Source organism: Sebastes fasciatus, chromosome 17, assembly GCF_043250625.1.
Source record: "Sebastes fasciatus isolate fSebFas1 chromosome 17, fSebFas1.pri, whole genome shotgun sequence".
NCBI lineage: Eukaryota > Metazoa > Chordata > Actinopteri > Perciformes > Sebastidae > Sebastes > Sebastes fasciatus.
In genome coordinates, this window is record NC_133811.1 from 24,660,205 (window position 1) to 24,679,183 (window position 18,979).

The window sequence follows — 18,979 nt, forward strand, 5'->3', positions numbered from 1 at the left end:
CTCGAGGCTTCAAAACGGCAGTCCACAAACCAAAGGGGGACGTCACGGTGACTACATTCACTTCTTCTATACAGTCTATGGTGCATCAGTGTGTGCATGTGTCAGGTTAGAGAGAGAGGGTGAATGTGCTGTGTTGATTTTGTTGCAGGGCATAGACTAGTTGTTGCATGGTTGGGTGCAGTAGTTGAGTGAATGGCCTTATTGTTAACGATACTAGCCTTGGTGATGTGTGTGCAAAGCATGTATAGTTGATTGCCTTGGCTTGCATCCATTAAATCTTGTAGTCTATTGAGTCTGTGTAAAACTTCAGCATAACACTGGAGAACTAGGTAGAGGACTGCCGATTGCCAATCCCCTGGATTCCGCACACTGTTCACAACCTCAATCTTCTTTACTGTTTTTCCTTGTGACATCACTTATTTGTGTTAACATTCAAAAGCTTGATCATAGGCCAGCATCAGATACAACTTTGTGGCAATGCCAAAACAGAACTGTCTGTATCAGCATTCTGGCAGAGACACACAATGCTCCATGTGTCGGGACATGTTGTGGAGTGAAAATGGATTGTGATCTTATGAGTAAGTTAGTGCAGCAGTGACAAACATGATTATAATGCAAATCTGCTCCTATGATACTCCCAGAAAAACTAAAATTGGAAGCATGACACAGACTCTGAGCACATGAAACCTCTAGCTGTGTTAGTGCAGGAGGAGGCTGGGGAGATAAAGCCAGCTAAAATTGCCGAAAGTGACACATTCTGTTTACATGGACTGCTCAATTGGTCACATATTATAGACTGTGTATAGAAAATTAGACTTTTAAAAAGGAACAGTGTGTAACATTTCTGGGGATCTACTAGCAGAAATGGAATATAACATTCATAACTATGTTTTCATTAGTGTATAATCACCTGAAACTAAGAATCATTGTGTTTTCATTAGCTTAGAATGAGCCCTTATCTACAGTGAGCGGAGGGGTATTCAGTTGTTTGCAATCTGCAACCTCACCACTACATGCCACTAGATGCCACACACTGGTCCTTTAAATGTATTAAGCAAAAATGCCAAACATTTGATGGTTCCAGCTTCTCAAAATCTGAGGATTTGCTGCTTTTCCCTGTTTTATATGATTGTAAACTGAACATCTTTAACTGCTGGTCGGAGAGAACAAGCAACCTGAGGACCTCACCTTGGCCTCGGAGGGAATATGTGATGAGTACTTGTCACTATTTTCTGATATTTACAACCCAAACGGTTAATTGATTAAATGAAAAAATGATTGATATATTAAATAATAAGTTTTGTGAGTGAGTGCTGAGTGTTTGGAGATGATCTGCCTTTAAAAATGTAAATGTATGGTTTGGATGGGATAAGTAAGGAATCATTTACCATCACTTTTTCTTTGTGTTATTCAACCATGAACTCTGTATTGTGTATTTGCACCAGACTGTGAGGTGACTGTTTCGTTACACCCCCACAAATCAATACTCATTGTCCTCAGTGATCGCTCAGGGTTGAACAAATAGAATGGACTAACTTTACACTGTATGTGGATCATGACAGGTAATCTGTGGACTGCACACATGTTCCTTGGGTTAGGTTACAGAGCCGAGGGTACGTGACAGCGATCCTGTGTTATATCACTTCACGTGTGTCACATTCAACAGGGTGTGTTCAAAGCTGCACAGGTAGACAGCTCTGTTGGTAAACAAGACTTCTTTTCAGACGAAATGTCAGCAATCGCACATTTCAGGTCCTTTCAAGGAGGCCACACGGTAAGGTGAGAAAGTTACTCATTTAAAGTGCATCATCATGTGGCTGCACAAGTATATTGATTTACATTAAGACGCTCGCTTATGTGTCTAACATCCCCCTTAGGCCACATGTAGCACATTCCAGCAGAGAAGCTACAGAGCTGTGATTTCCTAAATGACGGCATTCAATTTGTAAAATAACTCTCTCTTGTTGCCCTTTCCCTTAAAGCCCCCCAAACTATCAATTACACACAGAATTAAGAGCTATTAAATCAACTTGTTCATTCACATTTATGTTGAGCTTCAAGTCAAGAACACCATGCAATCCTGGACTCTAAGATGAGAAGACTCTCCACTTACCCCTGATCCAGGTCGGGTTGCGCTTCTGCCGGATGCTCGTGTCTCTCCGCTTGTGTCTCTGCAGCTTCCGGATCAGGACTGCGTGCGTCTGCAGTCGGGGCTGACAGCTCGACTGCCACCTGTTCGTGCGTCGTCCTGGTTTTGCCTGTGCTCTGAGTAATTGTATCCACCCACTCACTACTCTGCCGAGCCCTATTGTGTTCGATCTCTGCGGCATCCGATTGTGGCTCAGCGCTGCGTGTCAAAGATCCCGTGACAACCTCTGCTCCGGCAGAGGGATCTGTGACTACGCTCGCTGCAGTGCTGCTGCTGGTTTCTTTGCTTGCTTCACCTATTTGGTCTGCCTCTGCCGTCGGGGAAACTTGCTCTTCTACCTCTCTAAATCTGGGTGTGATCATGACTTCTTCTCTTGTGTCGCTGGAAGAAGCATGCACGTATTCAGAACTCATAGTGGCTTTGTGAGTCTGATATAGGATCTCCTGACTTGGGAGTTGCTCCTCTCCATTAGGGGGGTCTTCTGTTTCCAAATCCTTGGTCTTGTTTCCCTCAGACCCCTCCCCTAGCCCATGCGACCCACTGGAGGGTGGAGCAAAGACGCATGCCATCACCTGCTGAACCGGTGCGACAGGTTCCCCCTCTTTTCTCTCCTCCTCCGCCTCTTCTTTCACCTCTGGCAATGCTGTGGTTGCTACTTCTTTCTCCTGACTCTCTGCATCATTGCCTACAAGAAACTCAGACGTTTTAAACTCCTGCACTTCTGACCTCTGACCTCCTATTTGTTGCTCCACTTCAATTCTGCTATTGAGATCCTCGTATTCTTCTGCATCGCCCATTTTGCCTACCTCATTCTGCATTTTAACAATTACCCCCCGATATTCTCCCTCTTTTCTCGTCTTCTCCGCCTCTTCTTTCAGCTGTGGCAAAGGTACTACTTTCTCTTGACTCTTTGCATCATTGCCTACAAGAAACTCAGATGTTTTAAACTCCTGCACTACTGACCTCTGACCTCCTGCTTGTTGCTCCACTTCAATTCGGCTGTTGAGATCCTCTTTCTCTTCTGCATCGCCCATTTTGCCTCCCTCACTCTGCATTTTAACAATTACCCCCTGATATTCTTCCCCCTTTCTCTCCTCCTTCACCTCTTCTTCCACCTCTGGCAATGCTGTGGTTGCTACTTCTTTCTCCTGACTCTCTGCATCATTGCCTACAAGAAACTCAGACGTTTTAAACTCCTGCACTACTGACCTCTGACCTCCTGCTTGTTGCTCCACTTCAATTCGGCTGTTGAGATCCTCTCTCCTATCTTCATTGCCCATTTTGCCTCCCTCACTCTGCATTTTAACAATTACCCCCCGACATTCTCCCTCATTTCTCATTCTTATCTCCGTTTCTGCAACCTCCACCTGCTGTAGAAACTCCTCACGCAGCCCGGCCTCTTTCGCCCCATCTACCACGCGACTTTCTTCCCTTTCATCCACAGTGTGTATCACTTCAACCCCGCTCTCCTCTGCGTTGTCCTCTTCGGCACTGTAATAGACCTCCACGTCATCTGATCCCACGCTCAGATACGCTGGACTTAAAGGCTCAGCAGTCTGTCCAGACGGAGCAAAAAAAGTCTCGCTTGTATCAATTCTTATCTGAATGCGCTTCTCTTCACTCATTTTTGCAGGCACGGGAGAGGGACAGGCGGGATCGTCGCCCGCCTCGTCTGTGACTGACTCTTTGACTAGGATCGCTCTCCGTTTGGAGTCCGTAACCTGAGTATCTTCCCCTTGGGATGGTGCATCATCAGAAGCGGGAGGGGCAGAGCTTTGAACCGCAGGGACTGACCCGGCATTGTCTTTAATGAGGCTAAAACTGTCTGGTTTCACCTCTGAAAGGGAGCGGGTCAGCTCTGAGTCAAGAATTTTATCACCATCAGCTGCTTCGGAACCTGAATTGAGAGAGGAAGGTAGATATCTGTGGTAGATATCCGGGTCTCTTTGAGGCTCAGAAGCAGTAGGAGTTTGGTAAGAGGTAAATCTGGAGTATAGAGCATTAGTGTCTGTGTGACGTTCATTAAGAACCATGACAGGTTCTGATTTGGTGTTGAGATGTCTTGTCTCGGTGCGGATCTGAGGCGGCGGGTTTGAGAGTGATGACACTACGTCCGAGGTAAAACTCTGGGGGAAAAGTGAATCATACAACGCTCCATAAACTGAAGCTTGATTGACAGGACGAGCGCTCTTCTCAGCGCTAACTGCCGAGGTTGTGGTGACACTCTCGGCAGATTTGGGAGTAGATCTCTCAGTGCGAGAAATTGAGACTTCTTGATGGACAGAAGCCGAGTTGAGAGCCGTGTCGTAGGCGTGAGGAACAGGGGTTGACTCTGTAATTGCGCTGTCAATTTCGGAGTTGACACTTGCCAGGGAGAGTTTGCTATTTTGAGTTGTGCCGTCAGCTACGTCAGGGGCATCGGGTTCATGATGTGATAATGCAACTCTGGTGGATTTAGTAAGAGCGATTTCTGCTTTTGTGTCAGACTGCTGGAGGACGACATCAACGATCGGACCGTTGCTTGTGGAAATGCCGTCAATTTCGGAGTCGACACTTGCCAGGGAGAGTTTACCATTTTGAGTTGTACCGTCAGCTACGTCAGGGGCATCAGGTTCAGGATGTGATAATGCAACTCTGGTGGATTCAGTGAGAGCGATTCGTGCTTTTGTGTCAGACTGCTGGGGGATGTCATCCTTGATTGGACCGTTGCTTGTGGAGACAAAGTCAACAACCGCTGCTTTTCGATCTGAGGTGTCAAGAACGGTTGGGGGCTGGCTAGCTGGAAGGCTAGGTACGGTCTGATTGTTGACAGCTGAGGTGGTTTCTGTACGAGTGGTGGATGCAGACGCATTGGAGTCATCATGAACAAGATAGTTCTCTTTCTCCTCTGATGAGTCTGAATGATCCAGCTGCAGCTCAGGGATGGTAGCCAACGGTGCTTTCTGCGGTTCCTCGTATAAGTCAGCAAGACCGGAGCCGTTCGTCTGAGGCTCCGCCGCCTCTGGTTGGGCGTTTACGGCCTCAGATGACTGCGACTGGTTCGGGAGAGTGGAATATGATTCTGACTGGTTTGTGGCCATTGGGGGAGGAGAGGGGATGTCAAATGTATCGCTGGTGTCAAGCTCCGGTTGAGACATGCTGAACCTCGTCTTCGTGTTGGCCTGATCCAACTCCATCTGACTGAGGTCCGGAGGAGTCTAGAAGAAGAGCATTCACAGAATTTGCATTTGTAGATATGGATAAGTTGGCCCCAGTTTGTACCTCTCTTGTTTTATCATTACAATCGAGCCACAGGGCCAAGCATTATGTCATTCTGAAAGATAAATCCCTGGTGATCTTTCAAAACTTGAATGTCTTTCTAGAATCATTAAACCTGCAATAACTGTTTAATTGTGACTTTTTGGGGGGGACAAGCTGTGAACACAACATTGACATATCATCGCCTTTCAAGTTAATTAGCAAACCTGTTAGCTAAAAGGTACGGAGCATCATTATCATTCATTTGGAGTTGTGTTTCTCAGCTGGTTAGACTGTTATCAGGTCATTAAATGGGTGTGATAAGCCTCATAGATGTGGGTCAGTAGGGGCCTGCTACACCCACTTGTAGGTTTTATCATTGATTCACATGGGCGATCACCGAAAGAAGGAATAAAAGAAGACAACAGCGACATTTAGCGACCGTAATAATTAAAACAGGAGCAAAAGTGGAAGTCATCGTGAAAGTCCATATGGGGTGGAGGTCGGAAACCGGGGCTCGCATCCAATGTGAAACCAACAACGTGTAGTTGTCTTTGTGTTCATAAGCATTAAGTGTCACTTTCACTTTTCAAACAAAGTTATTTTAAACCAAAACCCAATCTTTTTCACTAGTCGTTTTGTTGCCTAAACCTAAAGAAGTTGTACTTTTGTTGCCTGAACCTAAACAAGCTGTTTTGTTTTACAACATAGTAGGCGTAGTAGGCCCCTACTGACCCACATCTATGAGGCTTAGAACGACTGATAACACACATTTAATGAGTTGTCAAATCGTGTGTTTTTATGGCCAACTGGTGAATGTAAGTCCAATATTCACTGAAGCATTCATTCATTGAAAGATCATCCTAAGTGTATTTTTCAGAAAAACAAATGGTTAACTTTGCAATGGAAATACAGACAATTATACAAATATAATGATGATATAGCCTACAAACTGGGGCTAGTGATAAATCAGGCAAAACAATATGATCATATAGCTATATAAGCAGGTGAAGTTTTCTCATTTGTCACACATGAAAACAACACTCAGGGCAAAGGGGTTACCTCCTCTTGCTCTTCAATGCCAGACCTATGAAGGCCAACGGTGCTCTTAGAGATATTCTCTTCATCATTCTTCTTCCTCTTTCTGAAGCCAAAGGAGAAGGTAGCAAACCTTTTGGGCTTACGGAGGTCCAACTCTGAGTAGCTTAATCCTTTGTCCTGAGAGGAAGAGGGAAGGATGGAGGGAGGGATGGAAAGTGAAACAGGGAGAGAGGGAGAAAGAAATGCAAAATGTAAGACTCTCAGGATAATAACATGTTTCTAAAAGCATCAAGTAATAATTTGCCTTAACCAATACCGGATATTGTGATTAATAATTGGGACTTTTTATTTGACTAAATATAAACTGAAAATAAATACCTTACATACCAAACATACTTAACCTTTTTAAATGCTTGGCAATGGCTAATTAGAAACCACCAAGTGCTACCTCTGTCATTGGTAGGAATGAGGATATTGCACAATGAAAAAATATTCTTTATTGTAAACAAGGAAAAGGAGTCGACACCATAACTTCATTCCAAGCAGTAAAAGGTGCTCCACCCTGGAAAAAAATGAAAGACTAGAAGAACACGATCTGCTAAACCTGGTAGCTGCTGGCTCGAATGATATCGATTGGATTGGCTAAGTAAAAATATAAGAATTGAGGCAACTTCCTGTCCTTTTCAGTTACTCCAGTATACTTTTACATAGCCTGTAGCATAGAGTATAGCATAGATTTACAGCAAATAACATCTGCAGCCAGTGAGAGTTAGTTTATCATCAAATAAGTATGACCTCTTACTGAAGTCATAACCGATATAGGCGTGCCATTATTAAAATGTGTTAAATGATTGAGATAAGTGTAAATCTGGCAGGACAAAGGTTTAAAAAGACGTCATAGCATCTTGGGAGAGCACCTAGAAAGACCCAGGTATCCCTCAGATATTTTTAAAAAGACACTAAAGCATGCTCCTGCAGGCAAACACTGATTGCAAAGATAAAAGTGATGTTGTTCTGGTAATTATGTGCGCCTGTTTTGTTGACGCGAAAGGAACACGAGGCTGTCAGTCACTGCCATCAGCCAGCTTTTTAGCTGGGCGTGTCGGTCAAATTCTTCCTTCTGTGATGGATAGTTTGGAAAGTATGACAAGCAAAGAAAACAATCAAAGTGGAGTCATAGCTGAGGCTGTAGTGGGTGGACAGTGTTAGACTCATCTTAAGTCTAGTGCACTGAGACGTCAGAGATTATATCAGAGATTTAAAAAATGCCACACACATTTTTGTGTTATTATTACTGTGACTCCAGTAATTCAATTACCTATTGACAGGTCCTACCATTAAAACAAATTGTTTCCATTATGGCTGTTAAATTTAACGCGGTAATAAAGCGTTAACGCAAATTTGTTTTAACGCCACTAATTTCTTTAACGCAACTTGTGATTTTTAGGTTGTAGTTGGCTCAGTTTTAAAGTTAGAGTGAAGATACTGACATTATACTAGCTCGTCATGAAAGAGGTTAAATAACGCTCCAAAATTAAGATACATTTTGATGTAGAAAAACTGTCATGGCCATTTTCAAAGGGGTCCCTTGACCTCTGACGTCAAGATATGTGAATGAAAATGGGTTCTATGGGTACCCACGAGTCTCCCCTTTACAGACATGCCCACTTTATGATAATCACATGCAGTTTGGGGCAAGTCATAGTCAAGTCAGCACACTGACACACTGACAGCTGTTGTTGCCTGTTATGATTTGAGCATATTTGTTATGCTAAATGCAGTACCTGTGAGAGTTTCTGGACATTATCTGTCATTGTTTTGTGTTGTTAATTGATTTCCAATAATAAATATATACATTTGCATGAAGGAAGCATGTTTGTCCACTCAAATGTTGATAAGAGTATTAAATACTTGACAAATCTCCCTTTAAAAGGTACATTTCGAACAGATAAAAAAATGTGATTAATTTGCGATTAAATACGATCAACTATGGACAATCATACAATTAATCAGGATTAAATATTTTGATCAATTGACAGCCTTTTGTTTGCATCTTAATTTAACAAATCTTTTTAAAAAAGTGACAATAACAATTTACTGTTGCACAACTTTTTAGCATTTACCATTTGTCAGTTGTAGCAACAGTGCTCGCTGTTAGTTGTTAGGCAAGAAAGAAACCACAGCTGTCAGGTGTGCACTTATTAGTTGAGATGATGAGTGGAAACTTAATTATGTTATCACTGGTGACATGAATACACGATGTAAATAATGTTCAGCTCCCTGGGGCAGCGGCACAGTCACACAAGGGACTTGTAGCAGACAGTCCTCGCTGGTGTTAAACCTGACCGTCAGTGGATCATTCAGCTAAACAAAAAGGCCAACGGGATGCTCTGTTCTACTGATGGTGCATTTGAGTTCATATCCAAGATGTGCATCGATGAGGGATTGTAGTAGCGAGTAGCAGTGATGCATTTCACCTGAATAATCCTCAGTCCAAACCTTGATGATTCTTGCACGATGACATACTGTTGTTGTCGCAATCTCTTTGGGTGTGTGGCCACGAACAGTACAGGGTAAAGAACGGTTCCTTGTGTGTTCCAAAAAAAGGTTTTGTTGTGTCCCAGTGACATGAATCCACCCATGTCCACCAACAGTTGCCTCCTGCATTGCAAAGTTCTGATAAGGTATCTCATGTTCTGGTCTACTGGTAAGGATCAAACCCACGCAGCGTTTTAAGTCTGCGTCATTTGTTCACACGCAAAGCAATGGTTCAAATCTTGTGATGACTGTATACTTTCATTTTGAGAGCTGACACATGTTCACCTCCTGAATTTCATATGCTGCTCTGCATGTACCTGCCAAACCTATGCATTACAATTTAAGCAGTAAAACATACAGTATGAGTGGGATTACTTTGTTTATCTGAACCACCTGTCCTACAGGTCTCAGTTTAGTGAAGCACTGGTGCCCTCTTCTGGAGGGAACAAAGAAGTATTTAGTGTATTTCTCCTGTTTCTCTGTCTAACTCTGTATGTCTCATATCTGCTGCAGGTATACATGAGAAACAAGAGCAGAGTGATGCAGATAAAACTAAACCATAACATTGTGGACTTAAAGTATTCAATAATACCGAGTGCCTGTGTGACTGTGTGCAAAGATGTACTATGCGTTTATATATTGTAGGTATGGTGCCCTCTAGTGTGGAGTCACGCAGCCAATTGAATGTCTTTTTTTGGGTGTAACCCAACTCATATTATAAGTGAGGTTATTAAGTCTAAGTGTGGTTAAATAACAATGGATACATATTAGTTTAGTTTAGTTTATTAGGATCCCAAATTAGCTGACGCCATGACGCCAACTAGTCCTCCTGTGGTCAGATGATTTTTATTATGCAAATAAGCACAGTATTATATTATATAATACTGTGCTTATTTGCATATAGTGCATATTCAGGTTACCTGCAAGTGTGTGCTTGTGAGTGTAAGGGGGGTCATAATTGTGTGAGCAAACCCCCTAGAGGGAAACCGCAGGTGGAATGCAACTATTATTGAGGAGGGGATCATGAAGTCACCTAACAGGGGGCCATTTAACTCAACTTTCAAACAAATTTTGCCCCCAAGGACATTCTTGTTTGGACAAGTCTTAGTGTCTTTAGAGTGCAGAGACAAAACCTACAGGCCTGTCCTGAGCAAAACACACATATGATGACACCCATGACTAGAATATGAAAGATACCACAACAGTGTATGTACGTATCAATGTTAGGGATGATTTAAGGAAGAAACCAGCGTGTGAATGCCTTTTTTAATGTTTACCAGGCGCGTGTGGATGGTATTGTTTTCACTTGTGACTCTGTGTGTGAGTTATCATGGTAAAATGTGGTCCTGGAGATACCTTCTGTAGCGGGAGCTACTACAGAAGCGGCTTTGTGGGCTTTGCCAAGTGTTTGTCTATCTTTCTGTTGACAGATTTTGTCACCGTGATAGTGAACCATGCAAAATGCACGGTTCAAGGATTTTTATTTTAACTTGCCAAATCATGTGCATGACATTTGTCGACTAATATATCAAGTTTCAGTTTTTTCCAGTCATCCTGTAAGCCTCCCAGGCAGCAGAGGAGGAACGTTTTCAGATGTTGTTGCTTCATTCAATCTTAAAGCTACAGTTGGTAACATTGAGCAAATGTGATAAAAAAAGGTATATTTAATAAAACAGTCACTATATCCTGACAGTAGTGTATGAGACAGATAATCTGTGAAAAAAAATCAAGTTCTCTGTGTCCTTCTGTGCTCCTAATGGCATTTGCAAGGTTCCACCTTCACCACCGCGGCTTCAAGGCTTTGATCAGCGCCGGCTAGTTTGATTGACAGCTGCTGTAGAGACTGCTCGGCTCTGATTGGTCGTTTTCCTTCGGACACGTTGAAATCTTGTAAATGCCAGCAGGACACAGAGGAACATGATCATTTTCACAGATTTGCACTGTCTCATGCTATACTGTCAGGATGTAGATACAGTTTTATAAAAAATAACTTTTTATCATATTTGCTCAAAGTTACCTACTGCAGCTTTAATATACACACAGAATGAGTTTAAAATCCAGTCATTCACAATTAGTTTCAAAACCTTTTGTGGATCCGTCAATTCAGGTGAACATTTTGTGCTTAAGACATATTTTATTGGTATACAGTGCAGTAAGAAAATGCAACAAAAAAAATAAAAATTCCCCATTCAGAATTTTCTATTCCAGAAATAATCCAAGCTGTTGCATCAATATAAACTGATGAGGAAATTGGTAACGTATTAAATGCGGTAATTTCAGGGCACGGCAAGACAGTCCATTTAAAAACCGGTTACCAGTGTGGCAATCGGCCGTCAGCTTTTGATTGACAAGCTTGACTGAACAGTTGACATATTTTCAGTGCTTGTAATTGTGGTCACAATGGTCCTGTGTAATTAAAGGCCATATTTCATAAATGATGATGATCCCTAGGATGACTTAACCTATTTTGCATAGCACAAATGTATCTCTCTCTCTGCGTGTCACACACCCAAAAAATATCTCTTATAAGTACCTGGCTTATCCTCCTTGTGTGGTTTCATATCTGCAGCACATTTTCATAATTAAAGTCAAAGATTTCTTGCAAACTCAGACTAACGCTGTGGCCATTAGGGGGGGAAGGAAATATCAGAAAAAAGTAAATAAATGGCGATATTATGTTTTGTGATACTGTAGCGATTTTTATTTAAATTTGACATGCAACGATTAACTCAGTCAATACTTTATTTCATTTGCAAAGAGATGCCCTCTCAGTGTGTGTGCCGTCTCAAAGTAGTGCTACGATGTTGGATTTTACAGGGACTGTGATAAATGCAGATCCCACTGTTCTGATTGTATAAACAGCTAACTGTTTTTACGCTTATGGTGGACAGTTTTCCTAAGATTAGATTAAAAAAAAATCACAATACATCGCCTTGTTTACAGTATTGCAATATATCACAATTTATTGAATCGTAACCTGTATCATGATACGTATCGTATCGCCAGATTCTTGCCAATACACAGCCCTAGAGCCTATTAGTACAAAATAATGCTTATTTCTTGACCCACAATATACTAATAATCAGAAAAAAGATATGATTCTACAGTATCTTTGCCAATAAAAATAACTACTATAAAAATGGCAAATATTTTTTTAATTGGTGGTCTAAAATGTTCACTATACGTAACATAAGAGAAATATGTGTGACTGCAAAACTCTTATTTATTTTTAAAACCTAAAAGGAGATCTTGTCGAACCAAAAGGTAGAATTACTCATATCAGGTTCCACTATTTTTAATTTTTCAATATACATAAAAATAGATATTTGTATAGGCCTATAAATGTAAAATATATCCACATATAAAAAAAATAAGGTTCACAAAAATACTTCTGATGCACACAAAAATATTTCTGGTTATAAAATAAATTGTTATATAATAAATGTAATAGAAATCCACAAATATATGTATATAAAAGTATTTGTAAGCTTCATTAAAAACATGTTCATTTATATATAAATCGCAAAATTCATGTGTGAATCCTTCTGTGTGCATTCATTAATATTGAAACTGATCTGACTCCATACCACTAAACTGGATGATGCTATTTTGAACGCACAAGTAAAGCCTTGTGGGCTTGTAGCTTACACACCAACATACACACCCCTTGACATGACCTAGTCAAAAATATTTCCTGCTTGACTGCATTGTCTGAAATACTTAAAAGGGATAGTTCATATCTTTTGAAGTGGGGTTGTATGAGGTACCTATCCATAGTCGGCGTTTTACCTGCAGTAGACGGAATACATTCTTCACTGCTTTACCTTGTCGTCAGACAAGCTGTTATATCCATCTATGCTCTCTGCAAAGCCACCAGACTCCATTGACAAAAACAGTATAGATTTCACTTTCAGTTCAGTTCCCCGTCAGAAAATATTCTAAATATAGCGTACACTTAAACTGATATTGAGTTGTTTAGGTGGTCCTTTCTTTAAGGTGGCTAAAATACGTTTTGCCGTCCACAGCAGCACATTGCTTTGCTTCGGTGCTGGTCATCTACTGTAGGTAATACACTGACTGTGGATAAGTACCTCATACAAACCCCACTTCAAATAATCCAAACCATCCCTTTGAAAAAGCTGAAAAAATGTGGACTCATGGTGTTACCTGGGAAAAGAGATCAATTACACAAACATATTGACTGACCTTTGACCTGGGTGCGGTGCCATAGAGAGAAGACCTCTTTTTGTCCGCGGAGATGTTGTCGGCCCAGGACTCTCCAGCCTCAGCAGTGTTACTGGGCTCAGCAGCACTGAGAGGAACACAGTTCAAAATGTGAAATTAGTGGAGTCTCTACTAACTGAATCCATTTTAAAATATGAAAGCTGAAACTGTGTTTTCCAATGTTTCCCACAGCAGAAAAGAATATGTAAATAATGTGAGCTTTGAAGTGCTGTTTGGTCACACATATGACTGACCTTTTATATTTGTTTTTTAATTATGTGAACAGAGAAAACCTTTTATGAAGAATTCAGGGATAGACGCTAATGTTTTTAAGCAGCGGGCCACCAAGCCTCTAAATTTAGTGGCCGAAGTAGATTTTTGGTGGCCCAAATGTAAACTTATATGTAAAAACTAGGGCTGTCAATCAATGATAAAAGTTAATTGCGATTAATCACATTTTTTATCTGTTCAAAATGTACCTGAAAGAGACATTTGTCAAGTATTTAATACTCTTATCAACATGGGAGTGGGCAAATGTGCTTGCTTTATGCAAATGCATAATGCATTTATCATTGGAAATTAACAACACAAAACAATGACAGATATTGTCCAGAAACCCTCACAGGTACCGCATTCAGCAGAATAAATATGCTCAAATCATAACATGGCAAACTGCAGCCCAACAGGCAACAACAGCTGTCAGTGTGTCAGTGTGCTGACTTGACTATGACTTGCCCCAAACTGCATGTGATTATCATAAAGTGGGCATGTCTGTAAAGAGGAGACTCGTGGGTACCCATAGGAGTACGACGAGGAGTACTGTTGGCTGTTTTTGTAGAATGTTGAACTAAAAGGTATGAGGTAGTGATAAACTATACATATTTGTCATCCTGTTAAAGTACTGGCTTTAAAAAAAGAGGAAATATGCTGCTTAGCAAAATAAAGTGAATCATTGCATTGGGAATGTTGAACAGAACCGGCTCAGCAGAGAGTGAGTTTGTGTTTCTTAGAACAGCGTTCCATTAAGTGTGACTTTTATATAGAACAAAGGGTAATTGTCTGGCTAATGCAATCAGGATAAATTGAATGTAATAAAATGTGTTATTTCATTAAGATAATTCAATTTTCTGTCCATTTTGTTGTGAAACAAGCGGCTGTTCGGCTTTGATCGGTCATCAGAACTGTTTACTGACTTGTGTCCCGGGACGCCGGCGTTAGTGTGATGCTGCAGGGGCTTCAAAGTCAACAGAGAGGCTCAATCATGAGCTGTCATCACGTCAAACAAATGACACAAAGGTCGCTTTATGCACAAAGGCCGTTTTCCTTTGTACAAATAGTATCAATGCCATAATTTATAAACCACTGTCACTTCAAAACCCATGCAAATTCAGGAGTGTGCACACAACAAACATGGACAACAGTGTGAGTTTTTCCTGTCCCCTTATAGGAAATGGTGCCTTAATGCATGGGCTTACCGGGGCTGAAGTCCCAGGCCCAGAGTACTAGAGGCCTCACAAGACACAAGCTTAAAGAGATGTAATATCAGGGTTTTCCCAGCATGGCACGGGGCGGTGGGGGTGAGAAGGAGTCATTCAGGTATTCTGTTAGACTGCCGGGGCAGAACTGGTTGTTTACTAATTAATACGCAATGATAAGCAGCGATAAAACGTTGTTCATCACACTAATTGAGTCGCAAATAGATAACGTTAGGTAGAATAAGTATATAGTACAAGAAGGAGGGAGAAGCGAGGTCTTGCCTATTTTTTCCGCATGCCGCGCGTGGTTCACAGCAAAAATAAACAGTGAAAGTTATCTTTTGACAGTATAGTGACATCATACCAGCAACATTACTCTCAGTTTCGAAATCCACATCTGCAGAATATATCAAACATATGAAAATAAGTACATATTTATTTTTAACTCAACACTTTCTGTTCACGTTTCAAAATAAAAGCTTTAGCATTTTTTTATGTGAACAGAATCCCTTCATTTGTTAACACAAGGCTTTTATTCTGAAATATTTGTAGGACAGTGCTGGGGAACATACAGGGACTTGCATGGCTCCATACATTAATAGAGTACTGGCTTTTAATTGTGGATTATTATTATTATTATTATTATTTACAAATGAGCACACACTTCTTAACCTTTTGCTGTCTTAAATAAATATAACTGATATTTATAATGAAATGGCCAATTATGAAAGGCAAACTCTATGTAGAAAGAAAGGCCTGGCAGCAGCAGCAGTGCTGACGGTGTGGACACTAAACACGTGAGAGACGCAGCAGTTCAGCGAGGCAGCCGTCACGTGCTGCTCATGCATCCAGCGTGGCCCGGGGCTTTCTGCTGGATCAGGTCTGAGCATCAGCTGGTTCAGGTGTGCTAGAGCAGAGAGAGCTGGAGCAGGTAGGGGGTCTGGAGGTCTGGAGCTGGGAACCTAGGCTAGAATAAATATAACTAATCAAACTGAATCTGCTCTATTGATTTACAGAATATGATTTTACATGGCGAACATTGAACGCCAGAAGAATTAAACGTTCAGAAGAAGGATGTTATCTGTCTAAATAATAAAATAACTTTTCAACTAGGCCAATAGCAAATTTAGTTTTTAAGCTTTTTGGGTGTTATCTATAGTAATATTAATGGTCCAAAATGATGAAAAATTGCATAGTTTTAGGTGAAAAACCTTCAGACCCCCAGACCACCAGACACCCAGACACCCAGATTTATACCGGTTCTTTGCCTTTGATGTTTGTAGGTTTTAAATCGAAAAGACTGATTTTCTCATGTTGCCGCTACGTGGCTCAATAACCTAGCTTTGTCTTGACTTACTGTTGACGTATTTTCTTATAATGCTTCACATTCTGTTTACTGATTAGGAGGGCACTCCATTTAATATTTGTCCATTGACAGGGATCTGAATTAAAGTTGCTGTTGCATATTGCGAAGGGAGGAAAGGGCCTCCAAAACACCTGTAGCCCCGAGGCCTCAAGTAATGTTAAGGCACCTCTGCACACAGGTGACAATTGCTCTGACTTTCTCATGTTTAAAGGCCTAACGCAGCTTCAACAGAGAGAGAAGTTGACACTTATGTAATACGACAAGCTCACATGGACACAAACACGTGCAAAAAGACACACGGATTTACATGTGCACACGTTTTGTGTTTAAACAGCAACCAAATGTTTTGCATTCACAATTTTTCTTGCAGCAACAGCAACCCGCCTAATCCGGCAAGTCATTTACGACTACAGTGTGTGTGAGATTTATAAGCTGTTTTGGTGTCAGAAAAGATATATCCCGAGATAAGAGGATGGTTCATATCTTTGTATCTAGGTGATGTGTGTTTACATGGCAACACAAAGGAACATGCAAAACCAACAGATGTCATACTGAAAGAATGAGTCTTGATTTGGATGAAGTTCAACAGGATGTAACTGACAGATGAACGTGCTTTCTTTGCTTCCTCTGGCTGCGCAGTAAAATGTGGGAATGTTTGTTTGCATAAGAACAAGACTGATAGAGAGAGAGAGAGAGAGAGAGAGAGAGAGAGAGAGAGAGAGAGAGAGAGAGAGAGAGAGAGAGAGAGAGAGAGAGAGAGAGAGAGAACTAAAGTGAGGCCTACAGCAGTGAAACCTATAAATCATATGTGTATCCATCTACAGACTGGCAGACAGCCAAGCCGCATGTGCAGGTGAGCTGAAATAGGCACCATCTCAGTCACCCTACGGGAACAGTTCAACATTTTTGGAAATGTGCTTATTCGTGTTTGCGTCTGCATAGTAGCTTTAATCAGCAGCTGGTTAGCTTAGCATAAAGACTGGAAATGTGTGTACAAAGGGAACAAAATCCGCCTTCCAGCACCTCTAGCACTAGGACCGCCATAGCCCACATCATTTAACGTTGTGGTTCCAACATTTGAATTACTCCATCATTGTGTATATGTTTCCCTCCTAAATACCTATTCTGCACATGCATGTATTGTCATACTGCTCGAATAACATTTAAAAAACCAAACAGATGGTTTTTGGTGGGTTTTTTTCAGGACAAAAGTTCCCTTTAGTTGCCAGGAGTAGCTCCGATTAATGTTGGTACTCTCCTCCGTCTCTCCTCTGGCAGCCGAATTGACGTATTTGCATAATGGTCGTATAAGCACAGTGAGGCAATGAATGGGGCATAGAAACTCATTTGCAAGCCAGTATTCACTCACAATCACACGAAGGTATGTAGGCCCAAAGTATTCATCATATCATATGTGTAAAATATCAGAAATGAATGTGAAAATAATCACACTTTTGTCTAACTATGATTGTCCCATGTGTGCACTATAGGCATACAGTATATAATCAGGGCTTTACCGAATAGTTTGAAGCTTCATTCATAACGTTGACATTTGAATTATTATTATTAATAAACAGCGAGCGACATGGCGCTCAGTCCTCTTCTCAGTCTTCAGTCCAAAAGTCAAAATGTATTGCAAAGAAATAGACGTAACCATTCCAATAAATTCAAAACAAAATATTCTGCTTCAATCCATATTTGCTGGCATTTAGCCTTTCAGAAACAACATTTTGTTCTGGTACTTTTGCTTTGCCATTTTGGCAAATCAAAAAATAGATATCATATGAAAATAGCACATTTTTACACTGCTAAGAGTATGCCAGTTTTATGTAGGTTCTAACTTAGATAAGCTGTGTATGGTGTGTGGGGGCTGCATATCGACTGATGTCATTGCTGCGCTATGGAAACACAGCGGCACAGCATGAATCATCACAATGTGCTAAAGAAATGGAGACTGATGAGGCGTTGATGGCTCATCAGCACAAACATAAGGATACAGACGCTCTTTGGTGTGGGATTTGGAGAAAATAGTACCCCTAAAGAGTTTGGCGGTCCTAGTGCTAAAGCTTGATGCTGGTAGATGCAAATTTGCATATCTTCTTCATCGGCCATGCTGCTTTCCCCTGTTTCCAAACTTTATGCTAAGCTAAACTAACCCGACTGCTACCTCCAGCTTCATATTTGCTGTGCAGACATGCCTGGTAACTACCTTCTCATTTATCTCTCAGCAAACACATAAATTACTCTTTCCTCTCACTCCTGTTGGATGACTTCTAACTAAAATATCGAAGCACGCTTGCACATTAAGTTGTGCGAGACACGTGTAACCAGGACCTAAGGGAGATGACAGACAACTATGTAGGTCATCCTACTCTGTGTTATAGTCACTGTCTGTTTAGAAAAAGGATGTCACGGGCGCCTGGGTTAGCTCAGTTGGTAGAGCGGGCGTCCATGTATTAAGGCTTGGTCCTGACCGCGGCGGCCAGGGTGCGAATCCGGCCTGTGGCCCTTTCCGCATCCACTCTCTCTCTCTCCCCCCTTTCAAGACTCTATCCACTGTCCTGTCAATAAAAAATGGAAAATGCCCCCAAAAAATAACTTTAAAAAAAAAAAAAGAAAAAGGATGTCACGTCTGCTTTGCCACGTAGTGGCATTTTAATTGAGTCTTAAATGCAACTTAATTAAAGGTTTTCAGCATCACTATGTTGCTGTCATCTGTCGAGGGCTTTACTGCTGTAGTCCCACATGTGCTACTACCATCACACAAGTGACATATCCTGTCGTAAAGTTAATGCTTAACAAATTTCCATTGTTCAGAGCACACAGCTATCACTTTCTGAGACACAACCGACTGATGGGACTCATTATCACAGTCCTTTGCTCACTCTGCTTTAAATAGACGGCAGATTGATACTGCTTCTTTCTCTGTAGTGAATAGTGCAAGATAAT

General features: G+C 41.2%; 1 protein-coding gene across 1 annotated transcript in view; it reads right to left on the reverse strand.

The window, feature by feature from the left end:
- crybg2 (crystallin beta-gamma domain containing 2) overlaps positions 1 to 18,979 on the reverse strand; it is a 58,490-nt gene that overhangs the window by 32,082 nt on the left and 7,429 nt on the right. Inside the window, exons 2-4 of the mRNA XM_074612637.1 lie at positions 13,172 to 13,282; positions 6,449 to 6,604; positions 2,114 to 5,346 (exon numbers count right to left, since the gene is read on the reverse strand). Coding sequence (XP_074468738.1) covers positions 2,114 to 5,346; positions 6,449 to 6,604; positions 13,172 to 13,282 — 3,500 coding nt within the window. The remainder of the gene's footprint in view (positions 1 to 2,113; positions 5,347 to 6,448; positions 6,605 to 13,171; positions 13,283 to 18,979) is intronic.